Source organism: Rattus norvegicus, chromosome 5 (genome assembly GCF_021556685.1).
Source record: "Rattus norvegicus strain SHRSP/BbbUtx chromosome 5, alternate assembly SHRSP_T2T, whole genome shotgun sequence".
Lineage (NCBI taxonomy): Eukaryota > Metazoa > Chordata > Mammalia > Rodentia > Muridae > Rattus > Rattus norvegicus.
In genome coordinates, this window is record NC_141538.1 from 161740729 (window position 1) to 161758176 (window position 17448).

Below are 17448 nucleotides of genomic sequence, written 5' to 3' on the forward strand. Positions count from 1 at the left end.
ATAACAACAAGAACAACAACAATAATAATAATAATAATAATAAACCCACCCCGGTTACCTGGTGTGGTGGTGCACACCTGTAATCCTAGCACTCGGAAGGCTGAGGTAGGTGAATTGATGCCAGCCTGTTCTACATAGCCAGTAAGAACCCCCCCCTCCCCTGTCTTGAAAACAAACAAACTCCTACCCCCAAACCCTGTCATTGTCTATAATCCCAGCACTGGGAGGAGAAGGTAGACGGATAAGGAAGGAACTCAAGGTCATCCCTGGCTGCCTCGCAAGCTCTGAGGCCTTCCTGTGCTACATCATGGGATTCAGAGCTGACACGGTGGAGAGATATGTAGATTACGCTGCAAGTTTCCCAGGAGATGAACCGTAACGCGGATTTCCACTGCCGACAGAGGCAACGCAGGTGAAAAACGGCAAGGCTTCAACTTTTAAAGACTTGTTTTTATTGGGCTGGTTGCTTGAAAGCCTTGGCAGCTCTTCCAGAGGAGGACCTCCCGGGTTTGAGTCCCAGGACCCATGTGGTGGCTCAGAACTGTCTGTATCTCCAGTTCCAGGGCATCCATACCCTCTTCTGTCCTCCACAGGCACGTGGGCGCATTCATATATGCAGAAAAAAATGCCCATACGCCAGAAATAAAATAAAATAAAAATAATCTATTTTTATTTATATGTACATGTGCGTGTCTGTGGGAGTGTGTGCTATGCAAGTATGGGTGTCCTTGGAGACCTCTGCTAACACCCCCCCCCCCCCCCGCAGCTAGTCTTCTTCCTTTCTTCTTCTTTCCCCCACCCTCTCTTTTCCTGGGAGTGGGGGGGGGACACACAACTACTTTTATTTTATATTTTATGGACCTGGGGATGGAGCCAGGACATTGCTCATTCTAGACAGGTGCTTGAGCCCCATCCCCCATCTGTCTTTCTTTCTTTCTTTCTTTCTTTCTTTCTTTCTTTCTTTCTTTCTTTCTTTCCTGGGCAATTAGATGCTGAAAACTATTCAGGATAACAAAGTGGGCAGGGCCACTGTACCAGGGCAGCATCTATGATCTCTCTCCAGAGGCAAGATGGATTTGAATTTCTAACAAGGTTGAGTCTTCTCTCTGTGGCCACATCAAAGTAGGTCATGAATCTGCTCCCACAGATTTCCCTGTCAGAAAGAGAGCTGGCACCCAGCCTGGCTCTTGATGGGAAGTCAATAGATTATTTCTCACCCGGAAGCCTTCGGACTGTATGGAGATGCTGGGGCGAGAGAGTCAGACCACAATGTTAAGTGCTGGGGGGACAATAGCCTGTTTGACAGCAAGCTAACTTTCAGACAAGCTCGCGGCGCCCTCTCATGAATATGGATGTGTTTAGAGAAAGGTGGAATGAGAAGCAATTACTGCCCAATGCACGGCTTTCTTAAAGTGTCTCTTTCCTGTGGTGCACGGGGTGGAGGTCAGGGCTCTGTGGATGCTGGGAGAGTGTTCTGTGTCTGCGCCCTTGGCCCTTTCAGATGTTATTTTTGGTGACTTAGTTTTTTAACTAATTGATTGTGTGTGTGTGTGTGTGTGTGTGTGTGTGTGTGTGTGCGTGTGTGTGTGTGCGCGCGTGCTTGCCTGCCTGTCTGTGAACTACATGCGTTCCCTGTCTCTAGAGGACACTAGATGGCAGCCAATCCTCTGAGATGGATCAGAGGAGTTTGTAAGCCACTCAATGTGGGTGCTAGAAATTGAACTCAAGTCTGCAGCTAATGCCCTGGTGCTGAGCCACCTCTCCAGTGAGGCTGCCTGCCTGCCTGCTTGCCTGCCTGTCTGTCTGTCTGTCTATCATCTCTCTCTCTCTCTCTCTCTCTCTCTCTCTCTCTCTCTCTCTCTAATCTATCTCTATCTATCTATCTATCTATCTAATCTATATCTATCTATCTACCTACCTATCATCTCTATCTATCTATCTATCTATCTATCTATCTATCTATCTATCTATCTATCTCTAATATCTATCTATCTATCTATCTCTAATATCTATCTATCTATCTATCTATCTATCTATCTATCTATCTATCTATCTAAGGCAGGATCTCTCAGAAAGGGCTCAAACCCTGCTACCAGAATCTGCAGAGGCCCTGAGTTCTTCAGTGTCACAAAATATAGAAGAAGTAGAGTTGGGAGTCATTACTAAGTCACAGTACCCGGTTGTGCCCAGTACAGAGGACTCAGACCAGACACTGGCAATCCAATTAATCAAACCTAGGGGAAGATTCTGTAGGCCCTACATAGTAACCTGAACGCTGGTCTCTCGGGGAAAACAGAAATGCCAACAGACTAGGCGACTCCAACCTAACGCCTGGGTATCTACCTCTTTGAACTAAGCTTCGACGTGTAGGAGCTAATGTTTGAAGATGACATTTGTGAGCTGGGGCAGAGTGACCGCCTAGAATTCACTGAGTCCTCGATTCAGTCCTCAGCATGGACTTCAGTGTGTGTCCGTGATCCCAGAACTGGGGAGGGGGAGGGAAAAGCAAGATCATCAGGCAGATTCTGGTGGCAGGATTCATGTGCCAGAGATTGCTATGGGTTTAATGGAAGCTGGTTCTGCTCTGCTGCAGCCCCTGATGATTTCTCTCTTTCCGTGGCCCGTATTTTTCCCTCCTAAGAACTTTCCCGGATTAGAATGCTCTTACAGAGAACCTGAGTTCTCTGAATCCACTCGGCTGCTCACAACCACCTGTTTACACACCAGTTCCAAGGGAATCTGTCGCCCTCTCCTGGCCTCTGTAGGTACTGCATGCCCTTCCCCTACGTGCGAGCCATTCATACTCACATTACAAACAATCAAATAATAAAAAAAAAAAAAACCTTTTAAATTATTTTCGTTTGTTATTTACTTGTTGTGCTGTAGATGGAACCCAGGGTCACAGGAGCATACTGAACGCACCTGACAATTCATATCTTTCTTACTTTTAAAAATGGCAACCAGAGTAATTTACTCACAAATACTTCCAAATAGTTCCTAATTGTTTAAAGCTGGGCGTGGTGGCAGGCGGATCTCTGTAAGTTCAAATCTACATAGTGAATGCAAGGCCAGCCAAGGACTAACACCGTCTTAAACAAACAGACAGACAAACACCCTGCCTTGCAACAGTAGTCATCGGCCTTGACACGGCCGACTCACCGGAAGGCTTGCTTAGCAAAGACTGGCTTCTCTTAAGTCTACCTCTGCTCTAAGCACGCTCTTCCCAGCACTCGTGGGCTTCCTTACCCCATTCTAAAGCCCTTCTTCCTGCCACATAGCCACCTGCTGTCCTGCGGCAGAACTCAAAGGACATAGGATTCTCTCTTCTTCCCTCTACACTTCTCTTTTAGGAACTGCTGAGGTTTGCAGCTTGTCTGTCCTTGAATTTCCCTTTAAAACTCAAATTGTCTCTGGCTTAAAAATCCAACCACCAGGGTTGGGGATTTAGCTCAGCAGTAGAGCGCTTGTTTAGTGAGTGCAAGGCCCTGGGTTCAGTCCCCAGCTCCGAAAAAAAGAAAAAAGAAAAGAAAAAAAACCAAAACAAACAAACAAACAAACAAAAAAACCAAAAAACAACCCAACCACCAAACAAAAGCTACCATGGGAAATAACGGTGCCAGTTAAAACTCAGACCCCATGCTCTGAGCGTCCAGCAGGTGGCCAGCGAGCCAACAGCTTAGGTTTTTTTTTTTTTTTTTTTTTTTTTTTTAAATCTAGGCTTCCCTGGAGGTAAATATGGAGTTGAGTCAGATTTGAACCAGTAAGCTTGGAGAACAGCTGAGTTGAACCAGCCAGTCAGAACTCAGAAAGAACAAGAAAGGGTGAACTTATTCAGCAGTAAGCCGAAAACATTCTAGGCCTAGGTAAGATTGCACGAGGCTAGAAGCTTCCAGGACTAGGCCTAGGCTAGCAGCCAGAGGCAGTAGGCCCCAGGGGATGACAATTATTACAGAATAAAAGTTACTTTTACATATAAGTCAGATCAGCCGGCTAGGTGGTGCAGGCTTAACTGTAAGCCTGCTAGCAACTTGGGAGGCTGGGGAAAGGGGGCTGCATGTTTTTCCTGGGCTACATACAGGGTAAGTTCAAGCAAGCATAGAAAACTTGAAGAGCCCCTGTCTCCCGTTCACTTCTTTATCTATAAAGAGGGTGTGGCATCGCCTGGAACTGTAGTTCCAGCAGTCAAACCTGAGTCCCCTGGAAGAACAGCCAGTGCTCTCAATCACTGAGCCCCTGCTCCATCTCCACATCTCCCCTTTTCAACTACTGGCTTCCAGTCCGACAGACCATACTCCGGAATCCCCGCCCAGCTCACCCTCAGCGGGTCCAGGATGATTCAAGGAACTGATTGCATCAAACGTGCCACCCCAAAGTGGCAGGGATTAGGGAACCGGGTGGAATCAGGTCATTCACGACCCACTCACTCCTTGATGCATGCTGCGGCTCAGGGAACTTCGTCCCTAATTCACAATGCATCCCGTTTGTCCCTCACTACGCTCAGTGCCCTTCATTTCTCGTGAGCTCGCCCTTAGAGAACCAGGCAGGCCAGTGCCTGTTCAAACAACCGCGGAGCACAGTGCAGGTGTGAGCCCTCCCTTTCTTCCGTGCTCCCTCCTTTCGTTTCCTGTTCCCACTCTTTAGAGACCTCAATTCAGGGAGAGCCTACATACGACATAAGTCCCTGCCTGCCAGGCACTTCTGAGCTGGAGATGCTGATGCATGTGAGGCGGGGGAGGATTTCCCGAGCTGAAAGAAGACAGATGAGGAAAACTGCGGCTTTATTTTTCAATTATTTGTTGTTGGTGGTGGTTTTTTTTTTTTTTTTGAGATGAAGTCTTGCCTATGGCAAACACCAAAATAAATAGATAGATAGATAGATAGATAACTACATGAACGACAACCACAAAGCCTTTCCTCCTCAAGAAATTTTCACCAGGGGGCTGGAGAGATGGCTCAGTGGTTAAGGGCACTCGATCTTCTTCTGGAGGACCTGGGTTCAATTCCCAGCATACTTGTGGTGATGCACACGTGTCTATAACTCTAGTCCTAAGGGATCCTACTGCTACCATCCTCTCCTGGCCTTTCCTGGTGCATGCACATATATACAGGCAAACACCCATACATTAAAAAAAAAAAAAGAACAACTTTTACTAGAGTGTGGTCACACAGATCTTTAGACTCAGCTCTGGAGAGACAGAGGGAGGTCAGTCTTTGTGAGCCTGCTCTGCTAGGCTTGCCAGGGCTACAAAGTAAAAGTCTGTCTGAAAAAAGAAGGCAAGAAACAAAGGAAAGTTAAAGCCAGGGGCTGGGAATGTAGCTCAACTGACACAGTGCTATTCTTCCACGTATGAGGTCGGATGCCAGCATCGTACAATCCATGCTTGGTAGAACAGCTTTGCAGGTCCCACCTCAGGAGGGAAAGGCAGGAGAATCAGGTGTTCAAATCATGCTCAGCTAAATATGGAATTCTAGGTCAACCTGGTCTATATGACATTCTGCTTCCAAAAACTAAAAAGCACACACACACACACACACACACACACACACACACACACATATGCACGCACACATGTACACTACTGTCACCACCTCAACAAAAGAAAATTTTAGCTGATCGTTGTGGTGCACACCTTTAATAGGCAGAAGCAGGCAGATCTCTCTGAGTTTGAAGCCAGTCTGGTCTACATGGTGAGTTCCAGGACAGCCAGAGCTAAGTAGTGAGACCCTGGCTCAAAACAAATAAACGAACAAAAGAGAAGGAGGGGGAGGAGGAGGGAGAGGGGAGGAGAAAGAAGGAGAAGAAAAGAAGAAGAAGAGGAGGAGGAGGAGGAAGAGGAAGAAGAGGAGGAGGAAGAGGAGGAAGAGGAGGAGGAGGAAGAGGAAGAAGAAGAGGAGGAGGAAGAAGAGGAGGAGGAGGATGGGGATGAGGAGGAGGAGGAGGAGGAGGAGGAGGAGGAGGAAGAAGAAGAAGAAGAAGAAGAAGAAGAAGAAGAAGAAGAAGAAGAAGAAGAAGATGATTTAAATTTAAACTGGAGACACAACTCAGTGACTGACAGCGCTTGTTCTTCTTGCAGAGGATAGAGGCTCAATTCCCAGCATTTATGTGGCAGGGGCTCCCAAACCCCTGTAACTACAGTTCTAGGGATCTCGCCTCCATAGGGACCACACACACGGAATGCTTATTGGCAAAACACCATAAGCAAAGATAAAAATAAACATACAAAAATAATTTTTAAAAACCTACTTGTTTGTTTGTTTTAAGGGCAGGCTCTCACTCACTGTTTAGCCCTGGCAGGCCTGGAACTCACAGAGATCTGCCTCTCAAGTGATTGCGATTAAAGACATGTGCCACGCACCCCACCTAAGGAAACGAGGTTTTGAACTAAGCTTTGCATGGCGTTGGCTGAGTAGTGAGTAGTTTTAGTTTTCACTCTCAGGAAGGGGAGGCAGATGGATTATTGCACACAGGTAGTGAATTACAGAACATCAGCACTGCAAGAGACCCAGCTTCAAACAAAGAGGTGGCTGGCCAGTTGGTGGCTCAGGCCTTTAATTCCAATAGGCAGGAGGCAGAGGCAGTGGCAGACAGATTTCTAGGCTTTCGAGGCTAGCTTGGTCTCTGTGGCTAGTTCTTAGAGAGCCGGCTCATCCGTTAAAAACACTTGTTCTTGCAGAGGTCCTAGGTTTGAATCTCAGCTCCCACAGGGATTCCAAGTCCAGTTCCAGGGCATCTGACACATTCTTCTGACTTCCCAGGGCACCGGGCAAGCATGGGGCACACATACATACATGCAGAGAGGAAGAGAGAGATAGAGAAAGGCAGAGAGGAGGAGAGGCAGAGAGAGGTAGAGAGAGGCAGACAGAAGGAGAGACAGGGAGAGGTAGAGAGAGGTGTGGGGGGGCAGGGAGAGGGAGAGAGACAGAGAATCAGAGAGAGGCAGAAAGGCAGAGAGGGAGAGAGGCAGAGGCAGAGGCAGAGGCAGAGGCAGAGGCAGAGGCAGAGAGGCAGAGGCAGAGAGGCAGAGGCAGAGAGGCAGAGGCAGAGGCAGAGGCAGAGAGGCAGAGGCAGAGAGGCAGAGGCAGAGAGGCAGAGGCAGAGAGGTAGAGGCAGAGAGGCAGAGGCAGAGAGGCAGAGAGGCAGAGGCAGAGAGGCAGAGGCAGAGGCAGAGAGGCAGAGGCAGAGGCAGAGAGGCAGAGGCAGAGAGGCAGAGGCAGAGAGGCAGAGAGGCAGAGGCAGAGAGGCAGAGAGGCAGAGGCAGAGAGGCAGAGGCAGAGAGGCAGAGGCAGAGAGAGGCAGAGGCAGAGAGAGGCAGAGGCAGAGAGAGGCAGAGGCAGAGAGGCAGAGGCAGAGAGAGGCAGAGGCAGAGAGGCAGAGGCAGAGAGGCAGAGGCAGAGAGAGGCAGAGGCAGAGAGAGGCAGAGGCAGAGAGAGGCAGAGGCAGAGAGGCAGAGGCAGAGGCAGAGGCAGAGAGGCAGAGGCAGAGGCAGAGGCAGAGGCAGAGGCAGAGGCAGAGGCAGAGGCAGAGGCAGAGGCAGAGGGATCTCTGAGTTTGAGGCCAGTCTGATTTACAAAGCTAGTTCCAGGACAGCCAAGGCTGTTAGCTCAGTGTCTTCAAACAAAGAAACAAACACAAACAAAATCCCCCCAAAACAAAGACACACCTCTGAACCTCCAGGTCTGGTCCTCAGCAATGTTCTCTATCTAACCTCAGTGCCTTGCTCCCTGTCCCCTCTGCCCCACTGTGATTGAGTTGATCTCATCTGAAACACCCCCTACCTTCTGGGGAAACCAAGGCCTCTCTCTGCCTGCAAGGATCCAGTTGGGTTTACGCTGCCCTTCCACAGGTACTAAGGCTTCTAATATTTTTGTGCAGACTTCGCCTTACACCTCTGTCCCTCCACGAGGCCCCACATCCTGAGGCTGGGGTTGTACCTCAGTTGTTAGAGTACTCACCCAGCGTGGGAAGCCCTGAGTTTGACACCCAGCATCTCAAAGCCAGGCATGGCGATGCCTGTCTCCTAAACTGTGGCTTGCCAGCTGTGATGGTTTGCCAACACTGGATAGGCTGAGATAACAGGATCACCTCTTTGGGCTAGCCTGGTCTACATGGCAAGTTCTAGACCAACCTGGGTTACATAAACCAAAGCCTTGTTTCAGGAAGACAAAAGAGAAAAACCTCACAGGTGACACTGGGGAATGTAAGTTGCTCATGTTTTATTCTTGGGGAGAGAATCTGGTTTTCATTGATATTATTTTAAAGAATTCTGCAAGAATAATGACATGTGTCAGTTGCTTTTAGAGACTGGGTCTCATGTAGCTCAGGCTGGACTGTTACCATTGCAACTTGGCCTGTCCTAGAACTTCAGATTTTCTTCCCTCCACATAGCAGAGTGGTCTGTGCCACTATGCCTAGCCGCTTTCGCTTTTCTGTGAAATAGATTAACCCTTTGCTATCTTTCTTTCCAAACTGTTGCACTCAACACGTTGAAAAGTCTGTTTGTGGAGTGAATTTGTGACTGAGCCTCGACTTTAACCTTATCTTATTTCTTTCCCTGTGGGGAGAACACAGATCAGATGCAAACACTGTGTGTGTGTGTGTGTTTATATTGTCCTGGAGCTTGAGGTCTAGACCTGGATTGCCTTGAACTCACCCTAATCCTCCAGCCTCTGCCACCAGAGTGCACAACTATAGCCCCGTCTTTTTCTTTTCTTTTAAAGATTTATTTTATTATATGTAAGTAGACTGTCTTCAGACACACCAGACAAAGTAATCAGATCCCATTACAGATGGTTGTGAGCCACCATGTGGGTGCTGGGAATTGAACTCAGGACCTCTGGAAGAGCAGTCACTGCTCTTAACCATCGAGCCATCTCCAGCTCTCCTTCCTTTTCTTCCTTCCTTCCTTTCTTTTTTTTTTTAAAGGAAGTGTCTTATCAACTAGTCTAGGATAGAGCCTGGAAGTCAATAAATATTTAGTTAGGCTGGGCCTAAAGTCACAGAGATCCTCCTGCCTCTGCCTCCTGAGTGCTGGAATTAAAAGTGGGCACTACCACAGCCCAGACCTGTGTGTGTGTGTGTGTGTGTGTGTGTGTGTGTGTGTGTGTGTGTGTGTGTTGTGTGTGTGTTCGGTAAGGTCTCATCAGTTAGTTTTAGCCGGAGCCTGGAAGTTGATATTTAGTTGGATAAGGCTGGGCTTGAAGCCTCAGAGATGCTCCTGCTTCAGGTTCCTGACCGCGGATGTTAAAAGTGTCCCGCCACATCCGGCTCTAGATTAAAAAAAAGAAAAAATAAAAAAAAACGTTGGAGTAGAAAAAAAAAAAATCCTGTGAAAGTGGGCGGAGCCCGGAACATCCAATCAAGTGGCGGCTGTGTGGTGTGGGGGAGGGGTCCGGGCTTACTTAGGCGGCGTGGGAGCCGAACGTTGTGTAAAAGCTTCCGAGACCACGAGAGCGCTGCGGCTTCCTGTTAAGTCTTTGGGAGTTTGAGGCCAGCCGGGGAGACAGAGGAACCGCAGGGCCCTGCTGCGGCTCAGAGACCTCTTTCGTCCGTCCATCTCTGGTGAGCCACTTTGTTCCGTAATTACCCCCGTCTAGACCTTAGTAGCAGCAGCTGCAGACGATGGTTTCACCTCCTCCGTGAGGCTGAGGCCGGAGGATCACTTCAGCCCTTAGTTAAAACAAAATAAATACCTTACTCCGCACCAAGAGAGACAGAAATCATCCCGTGTATCTGGGTAACTCGCGGAGACTTGAGTAACGGGTGCGTTGACAGGATAGGGCCGGTTCTTTCTCACTCTGTTTGTTTTTGAAGCAGGGCTTCGTCTGAGGCTCGGGGCCGGCCAGGAAATCAGTGCGTCGCGGGACTCGGGCCTCAAACACTTCCGGCATGCTAGGATTAACTGCTGAGTCATCGAGCCCGCGTAACTGAATTACTTGCATTTAGGATCTCCCAGCTTGCACTCCCCGGTTGTCGAATTAAGGGTGTGTGCTAGCATACCCTGTTTATCCATGTATCCCACCAGCCAAGTTGCTTCCCCTGTCAAAGATTGCTTCTTCTGAACTTTGCCCCCTCAGACTAACAACAGTTTAACTCGAAGCTCCTCACTAGATCGGGCCTTCAGGGAGGATGTAGGGTAGGCTGGGTCCTTAGGCCAGCATTTGGGCATCTGGCCCCTCCCAGGTGTGCGTAATTCTGCTCGGCAGTTAGTGATCTCAAGGTGCGAGACGGGCGGGTCACGTCCCGCGTTAGATTCGTTACATTTATGAAATAGCAATGAAGTGATTTGATGGCTGGGGGTGGGGGGCGTGGGTCACAGCGTTAGGAAGGTTGAGAATCACTGTATTAGCCGGGTGGTGGTGGCCCCAGCACTCAAGAGGCAAAAGGCTAGCCTGGTCTATGCTAAGCCAGTCTTGGGTAGGGTCATTCATGACTCTGGTTTCTTGTTGGAGTACTGTCTGAGATGAGTTATTCATAAAGTGAGCATAGTGCCAAATGCCTTTTGGGAAATGGGTTGGGGGGGGTGGGTCTTTTTTTTTTTTTTTTTTTTTTTTTTGAGTTAGGGTTTCTGGGTATAACTTCCCTGGCTATCCTGGGCTAACACACTGGGCAGCCTGGAACTTCTATAAATTCTTCCACCTTAGGTTTGAGTGTTCTGATAGTAATGCGAGTCACCATTCTAGATTTACAAGAAACTTCTCTCCTACAAAAATTCAATCCTTGGCATTTAAAATATTTAGTCAGATGTGTTGGCCCTTAATCCCAGGACTTGGGAGGCAGAGGCAGAAGGATCTCTGACTTCAAGGCCAGCCTAGTGGAATGGAGTGAGTTCCAGGTCAGGTAGGGCTGTAATTCAGAGAAACCATATCTCAAAAAACAAAACAAAACACACATACACAAGACAAAACAAAAAGACCCAAGACAAAACATAAATAACAAATTAGTGATAAAAATGTTTAGTTTGAAGTTTGGTGATAGTAGGTCTTTAGTAAAAGTGCCTAACATGTGTGATTCCCAGGTTCAGTGCTAAGGGCCACAAGAATAAACATCTACTCAAATATTACAATAAACATCCAGTTTAGCTGTTAGTGCGTGCCTATAGTCCTAGTCCTTTGAGGCTGAGGCAGGATTGCCATTTCATGTGCCATGCAGAATTTGTGATAACTGCATTTATCAAAGGCAAAGAATGGATCAAAAACTCCCTTTAATCCCTGAGGCAGTTGTCTATCTTTCCAGGTCCCTGAGGCTACGTAGTAAAAACCCCACCCACCCACCCATCCCCCAGAAAGTTGCTGGCCAGACCACAAGATGCCTGAGTGAAGGCACTGGGGAAGGCACTCTTCACTGTGCCTGGAACTGGCTATGGAGCCATAATGTCTTTTTTTGTGAGTTGAGATAAGGAAGACATTTGTCTTTTTGAGACAGTGTTATTGTATAGCTCTGGTTGGCCTCAAACTCATGGGATCCCTCTTGACTCTGAGTTGTGTGTTTGGTTTGTAGGTCCTTAAAGTGTATTCTAAGAACCCTCTGGCTTAGAGCCATAGAAGATTTTAAGACGGGCTAATTTATGTAGAAGATTTTAAGCTAATTTATGTAGCTGAGGTTAGTCTTGAACCCCTGATTCTACCTTCCAACTGCTGACCTGTGAACCGTTCTCAGCATGATTCCCTTTGTTTCTATAGCTATTGCGATTCCCCCAGCCCTGTGACTCCAAAGCTGACCGCACTAAATGTGTGTTTCTCCCTCCTGAGTGCTAGGGTGGCATCTGGGTACCATTTCCACCCTCTGCTGCCATACAGGGTCTTGAAAGACATTTCCCTCAGGGAGCTGGGGTGTAACTTAAAGAATGCACAGGACTCCCTTCTGGCTGGGAGTGGAATCTATTGCCCAAACTGGAAATGGAAGGTGATAATATGTACTGTGGGGGCTGGAGAGATGGCTCAACGATTAAGAGCACTGACTGCTCTTCCAGAGGTCCTGAATTCACATCCCAGCAACCACATGGTGGCTCACAACCATCTGCAATGAGATCTGATGCCCTCTTCTGGTGTGTCTGAAGACAGCTACAGTGTACTTATATATAATAAATCTTAAAAAAAAAAAGATGTCCTGTGGCTATGAATGTGTGATCCCCTAGTCCTGGGGCCAACAGGGAGTGGGGTGGTGTTGAGGTCAGTGGAGCACTGAATGGAAGGAGCTAAACCGAGGTCTGTGCCACTCTTGGAGCAGTGACTGTGGCCCTGACCTAGCTCCTGTTGTGGGCAAGGACAGTCTCGGCACTTACATCTTTTTCTAAATGTTGCCCCAGGAATCCTCTTCCCGAAGATTGATCCGTCAGGATGAGCTGCAAGACCCCACCTGTACTCCAGGAGCTGGCAGAGGACAGCCTCCTGAAAAACCAGGCCTTGGCTGTCGCCGCTCTGGATGACCTGCCCTCACTTTTCTTCCCGTCGCTGTTCAAAAAGGCCTGCAGACACAGACTGGTTGGGATCATCAAGGCGATGGTGCAGGCTTGGCCCTTCCCCTGCCTTCCACTGGGGGCCATGGTCAGTAGGAAGACTGCCTACCGGAGAATCTTAGAGATTGTCCTGTATGGCTTCGATGCTTTGCTTTTCCAGGAAGTTCCCCACAGGTGAGTGATACCCAGAAGGGGATACAGACTGACAGTTGGGGTCAGGTAGAATGGGGAGAGAAGGTAGACGGAATGGAATGGAGGCTTCTGATGGCCCCAGCATGGAGAGCTACAGGGGCTTCGGCCATCTGCGGAAGGGCTGTGGAGCGGACAGGATTCACACATCACCAGTGGCTGAAGGACTCTGCCCTGCTTCCCACGGGGACTGGACTGGATTCATGGACAAGGGCATGGGAGCCAGAGCGTGTTTAATGCCTAGGGGCTGAGACTTCTGTTTTCCCCACAGGAGGTGCAAGCTGAAAGTGCTGGATTTACGGGTCATGCCTTTGAAGCTGTGGAACAGGTTGCCCGTGTTCGGGACTGCTGGCTGTAGTGAGAATCCAGCAGTGCTGGGCCATTCAGGAACACGGGTGAAACAGCCAGTGAAGGTGCTGGTAGACATGGTCCTCAAGGAGAGCCCGCTAGATTCCACGGAGGCCTTCCTCGTTCAATGGGTAGACAGCAGGAGTGGTTTGGTGAAGCTGTGCTGTTGCAAGCTGCAGATCTGGGCAATGTCCATTTACTACCATCGGAAACTCTTGGAGATCTTGGATCTGGACTCTATCCAGGAGCTGCGTGTATACTGCATCAGCAATCCCGTCTGCCTGCTAAACTTCGCCCCTTACCTGGGCCGCATGAGGAACCTGCGCTGTCTCATTCTCTCTCACCTCTGGCAGGCCTTCTCCATGACTCCAGTGGAGAAGCAGCAGGTCATCACCCAGTTCACCTCTCAGTTCCTTAAACTGAAATGCCTCCAGATCCTGCATCTGGACACTGTCTTCTTCCTAGAGGGCCATCTGGATGAGCTATTCTGGTAAGGAGGGGTGGTCAGGTTTCTCATCAGAAGAGAGAGAAGCCTTGTCTGTTAGACATTAGTGGGCATGTGCTCTCTGCAGCTCCTGGGACATTGACATTATCGAGGTAATCAGGGCACGTGCTGTCCTGGAGAGTGGTAGTCACGTAGCCATGAATGCAAAGCAGTAGGGTGGAGCTGGAGTTGATGGTCTGGAAAGGGCTAGGAGGGCTTCTCAGTAATGAGATCAAGTGAGAACGGGTTCTGAGTTCTCTCTTAGGAAGTGTCTAAGGGAAATTGGAAAAGGGGGGCGTTGAAGAGGGGCGACCTGCACACATGCACAGTCCCCAGCAAAGACAGGCTGGCTTTTTAGAGGAGGCTATCACCTGTAGTCCAGATTGGGAAAAAGGTTGGCTTCCCACAATGCTCCTGTGTCAGGTCCCTAGTGGTGGTATATCACAAGTGTGTGCTGCCATCCCCAGCTTTGACCTCAAGCAGAAGGTGAGTAGATGGGAAATGTGATGTTATATCTGTGTTGGTCTTTCATTTGTAGGAAGGAATTGTAGTCTCGGACTGAGCTGTTCCTACAGTGATGGTGACAGTCCTCAATATAGATATGAATGTGCAGACTACCATGTGTTTGATTAGAAAGATCTTGAACCACATGCATATTCCCAGAAATACCTTCTTGTTTCTTTTTTTCTTTTTAGGTGGCTAAAGACACCCTTAGAGACCCTGTCAGTGATTGATTGTAATCTCTCAAAATCAGACTGGATCCATATATCCGAGTTCCAGTGCACAAGTCAGCTAAAACACCTGAATTTGAAATGGGTCAAACTCACCCATTTGAGCCCAGAGCCCCTGAGAATTCTGTTACTGAAATCTGCATCTACCCTGATTTCCCTGGATTTGGAGGGCTGTCAAATGATGGACTCCCAGCTCAGTGCCATCCTACCTGCCCTGAGATGCTGTACACAGCTCACCAAGTTTAATTTCCACGGGAACTACATCTCCATGCCTATCCTGAGGGAACTGGCACATAACGTCGTCAAGCAGAAATCCCACCCGTCAAAGATCCACTTTATCCCAAGCTGTGATCATCACAGTGGTCTGGACTTCGAAGTCATTTCTCAGCCTCATATTGTGTTTGTAGATGTGGAGAGGACTACTGGGCAGCAAGAACAGGTCTTGTTTTATGCTGTCTGCTCTGGAGAATATGTGTTGTGATGTCCCTCTGATGGGTTGGGACTTGTTGGGCATCTCTAATGAGATGCAGATTGATGCTCTCCTGTGGACACTGGGAGGTGGAGGGCAATACACAGGTGCCATCTGGTCAGAGTATGTCCAACACATGGTTTTACACTGTTGTTCTTCTGAGTGGTAGGGAAATTGATGCTAGAGTGCAAAAAAGTGAGAGTGTTTGACATAGGGAGTGTGAGACATCGACAGACATCATGGGTTCTGGTTGGGCAGGTGCAAAAGGGCATTCCTCCAGCCTGGTGGTTTTCGGATTTTATGGTGGAAAACGGGACTGGCCCACTTGGATGATTTGAGTCCTGTGACTGCTGGAAACAAACTTGAACTCCTGGTTCTTCTGCTCTTGGCTTCTGCGTGCTGAGCTTAGACTCAAAACCCCATACCTGGTTCCTTACAGCTCCTTTAACATCGTGGCTGTGCATAGGTTTTCTAGTCCAACACTAACATTGAGTAGCAGTTTTTGTGGGACTAGAGAGATGGACTTAGCAGTTGAGAACACTTGATGCTTTTTGTAGAGAACCTGGGTTTGATTGATTCCCCAGATCCACATGGTGGCTCAGCCAACCAGAACTACTCACAGGGCACACGAGGCATGAGTGTGGTGCATTAGTCTTGCGTATACGTGAAACACTCAGGCATGTACATCTGAAATAATTTAAATACTGGTTTGTATTGCTGACACCGAATGTCTTGGGTCAGCCAGCACCCAGCATTACTGTGACAGACACTGTTAAGTCATATATTTATACTCATAAAATGCCACTTATGAGCTTAGGAAATTGAACCAGGAATGTGTGGACAAGTGGACAAACTCTAGCAGAAAAAAAAGAAACCAAGCTTTTATGACAATATTAGACACCCTAGACCACTGTTGGATGCAGTTCCCATCCTGATTCATCTAAAGAGGGACATCAGGTACTGGGGCCATGATAATGTGTGTTCTCAGGCTGGGTTGATACAAGCTCTGACTCTGTCCCTAGGCTGCAACATGACATCCCCCACTGCTGGGCCTCTTTAATTGTTTTGTGGTTAGTGTGTTGTCTCTCCAAATGAGGCTGTGGTTAAACCTCAGGTGGTGTGTATCATGCTCACTCCTTCCCTTGACAAGACTTTCATGGAACCAGAAGCTTGATGGTTCACCTAGACCTAGACCTGTTAGCCAGAGGGCTCCCATGGGTCTGCCGGTCTCTGCTGGAGCTGCAGGCTCATGCCTCTGTGACTGACCTTTCTTATTTCTTTTTTCTTTTCTTTCTTTTTTCTTCTTTTTGAGACAGGGTCTCCATACAGACCTGTTAGAGAACTCATTAGACCAGACGGGCCTCAGTCAAAAATTCCACCTTGATTACAGTTGTACGCCCTGTGCCGGGCTAGTGTCCCTGTTTAATTTAGTGGGTGGAATTGGCCTTACATGTTGACCCATCCCTACCTCCTGATTGTTAGGATTATGAGTGTAAATGCCACACGTGGTTTTATGCTTTTTCTGGGGATTGGACCGAAAGCTTTTCATTATACAGCATCTGTTCACATGTCCAGTGGTGCCTGTGTGGGGGTCAGGACAATTTGTATGAGTTGGAACTCCTACCATGTGGGGCTTGGGAGTTGAATTGACATGACAGCCATCTCTGTGGTCTGAACCTATAGCGTCTTGCTTGCAAACGTTCTGCACCCTGAGCTACATCCACAGCCTGTCCCTTTAATCCCCCCCCCACTCCCACCCAGGAATTTGTTGTGTAACCAGGCCAGTCTCAACTCACGGAGATCCATGGCCTGCCTCTGCTTCCCAGTGCTGGGATGAAAGGCCCGCCCATCTAAGCCTGGCATCGCCAATTCTTTCTTCTTGTCCTGGTTGGTTTTTGTTTTTGTTTTTTGTTTTTTGTTTTTTTTTTTGCCTCCATATCATTTCCTGTAGTGCAATGCATGGTTAAGATTGGAAAGAAAGCTTGAATTGTTAGTGGCTGTGATTCGCAAGTGAAATTACAGTATTTAGTGGATTATACACATCAAAGTTGGTGTAGCCTGTTGATTTGTTCAATAAATTCTGATGTTATCTAAAGACTGTATCTGTTTCTGAAAAGCAGACTCACTTGAAGCATGTGTGAGTGTTTTCCTTGCATGCTGTCTGCGTGTGTGTCATGTGAGCCTCCGTGTGGTGCTGGGAGTGGAGTCCAGATCCTCTGTAAGAGCACAAGTGCTCTAAGTCACAGAGCCACCTCACGGCTAGCCAGGCCCCGTGGTGAACTCCTTCCAGCTGCTTCAGGCAGGGATCGCGTCAGCTTTGTGCTGAAAAGAGTCTAGACTCTGAACTTAGTCTGTTCTAGGCAGGCCTTGAACTTGGCAATCCTCCTGCCTCAGCTTCCTGAAGAGCTTAGATTACAGCCTGCCTTTGAGTCCAGCTCCAGTTAACAGTCACTGGTTTTGGAAATAATGCTCTTGGGGGTTAAAGGGCAGTAGACTCTGGGGACCAGGGTTGCTTGGGAAACGTCCTCTGTGGAGTAAATGTGAAAAGGCTCAAGGTGGTGGCTACCATGGCACCAGGGCCACATTCCTCATTGTACTTCCTTCCAGAACTCCAGCTTGGCACTCAGGAGCTTTTAAGGCTTGGACACAACCACTGCCCTGATGAGGCATCATGTTGCTCTCTGGCCATGAACTCCATGATTTCCAGGATTTCGTCCCCTGAAGGACTTCTGATGAGCGGATAGCATCTGAAACGCCCTCTGCTTTGTGTGT

The 17448-nt window shown here is 48.3% G+C and overlaps 1 protein-coding gene across 2 annotated transcripts; it reads left to right on the forward strand.

Annotated features, from left to right (window-relative positions):
• Positions 1-9415: 9415 nt before the first annotated feature.
• Positions 9416-16771, forward strand: Pramef27 (PRAME family member 27). Of its 2 annotated transcripts, NM_001439391.1 has the most exons (4): positions 9416-9559; positions 12306-12629; positions 12916-13482; positions 14172-16771. In NM_001439391.1, the coding sequence occupies exons 2-4, from the start codon at positions 12337-12339 to the stop codon at positions 14686-14688; spliced, it is 1377 nt and encodes a 458-aa protein (NP_001426320.1). In that variant the 5' UTR covers positions 9416-9559; positions 12306-12336; the 3' UTR covers positions 14689-16771. The 2 variants fall into 2 exon arrangements, with proteins under 2 accessions (NP_001426320.1, NP_001103087.1); NM_001109617.1 differs by lacking the exon at positions 9416-9559 and having other exon boundaries at positions 12300-12629; positions 14172-15948.
• Positions 16772-17448: the final 677 nt, after the last annotated feature.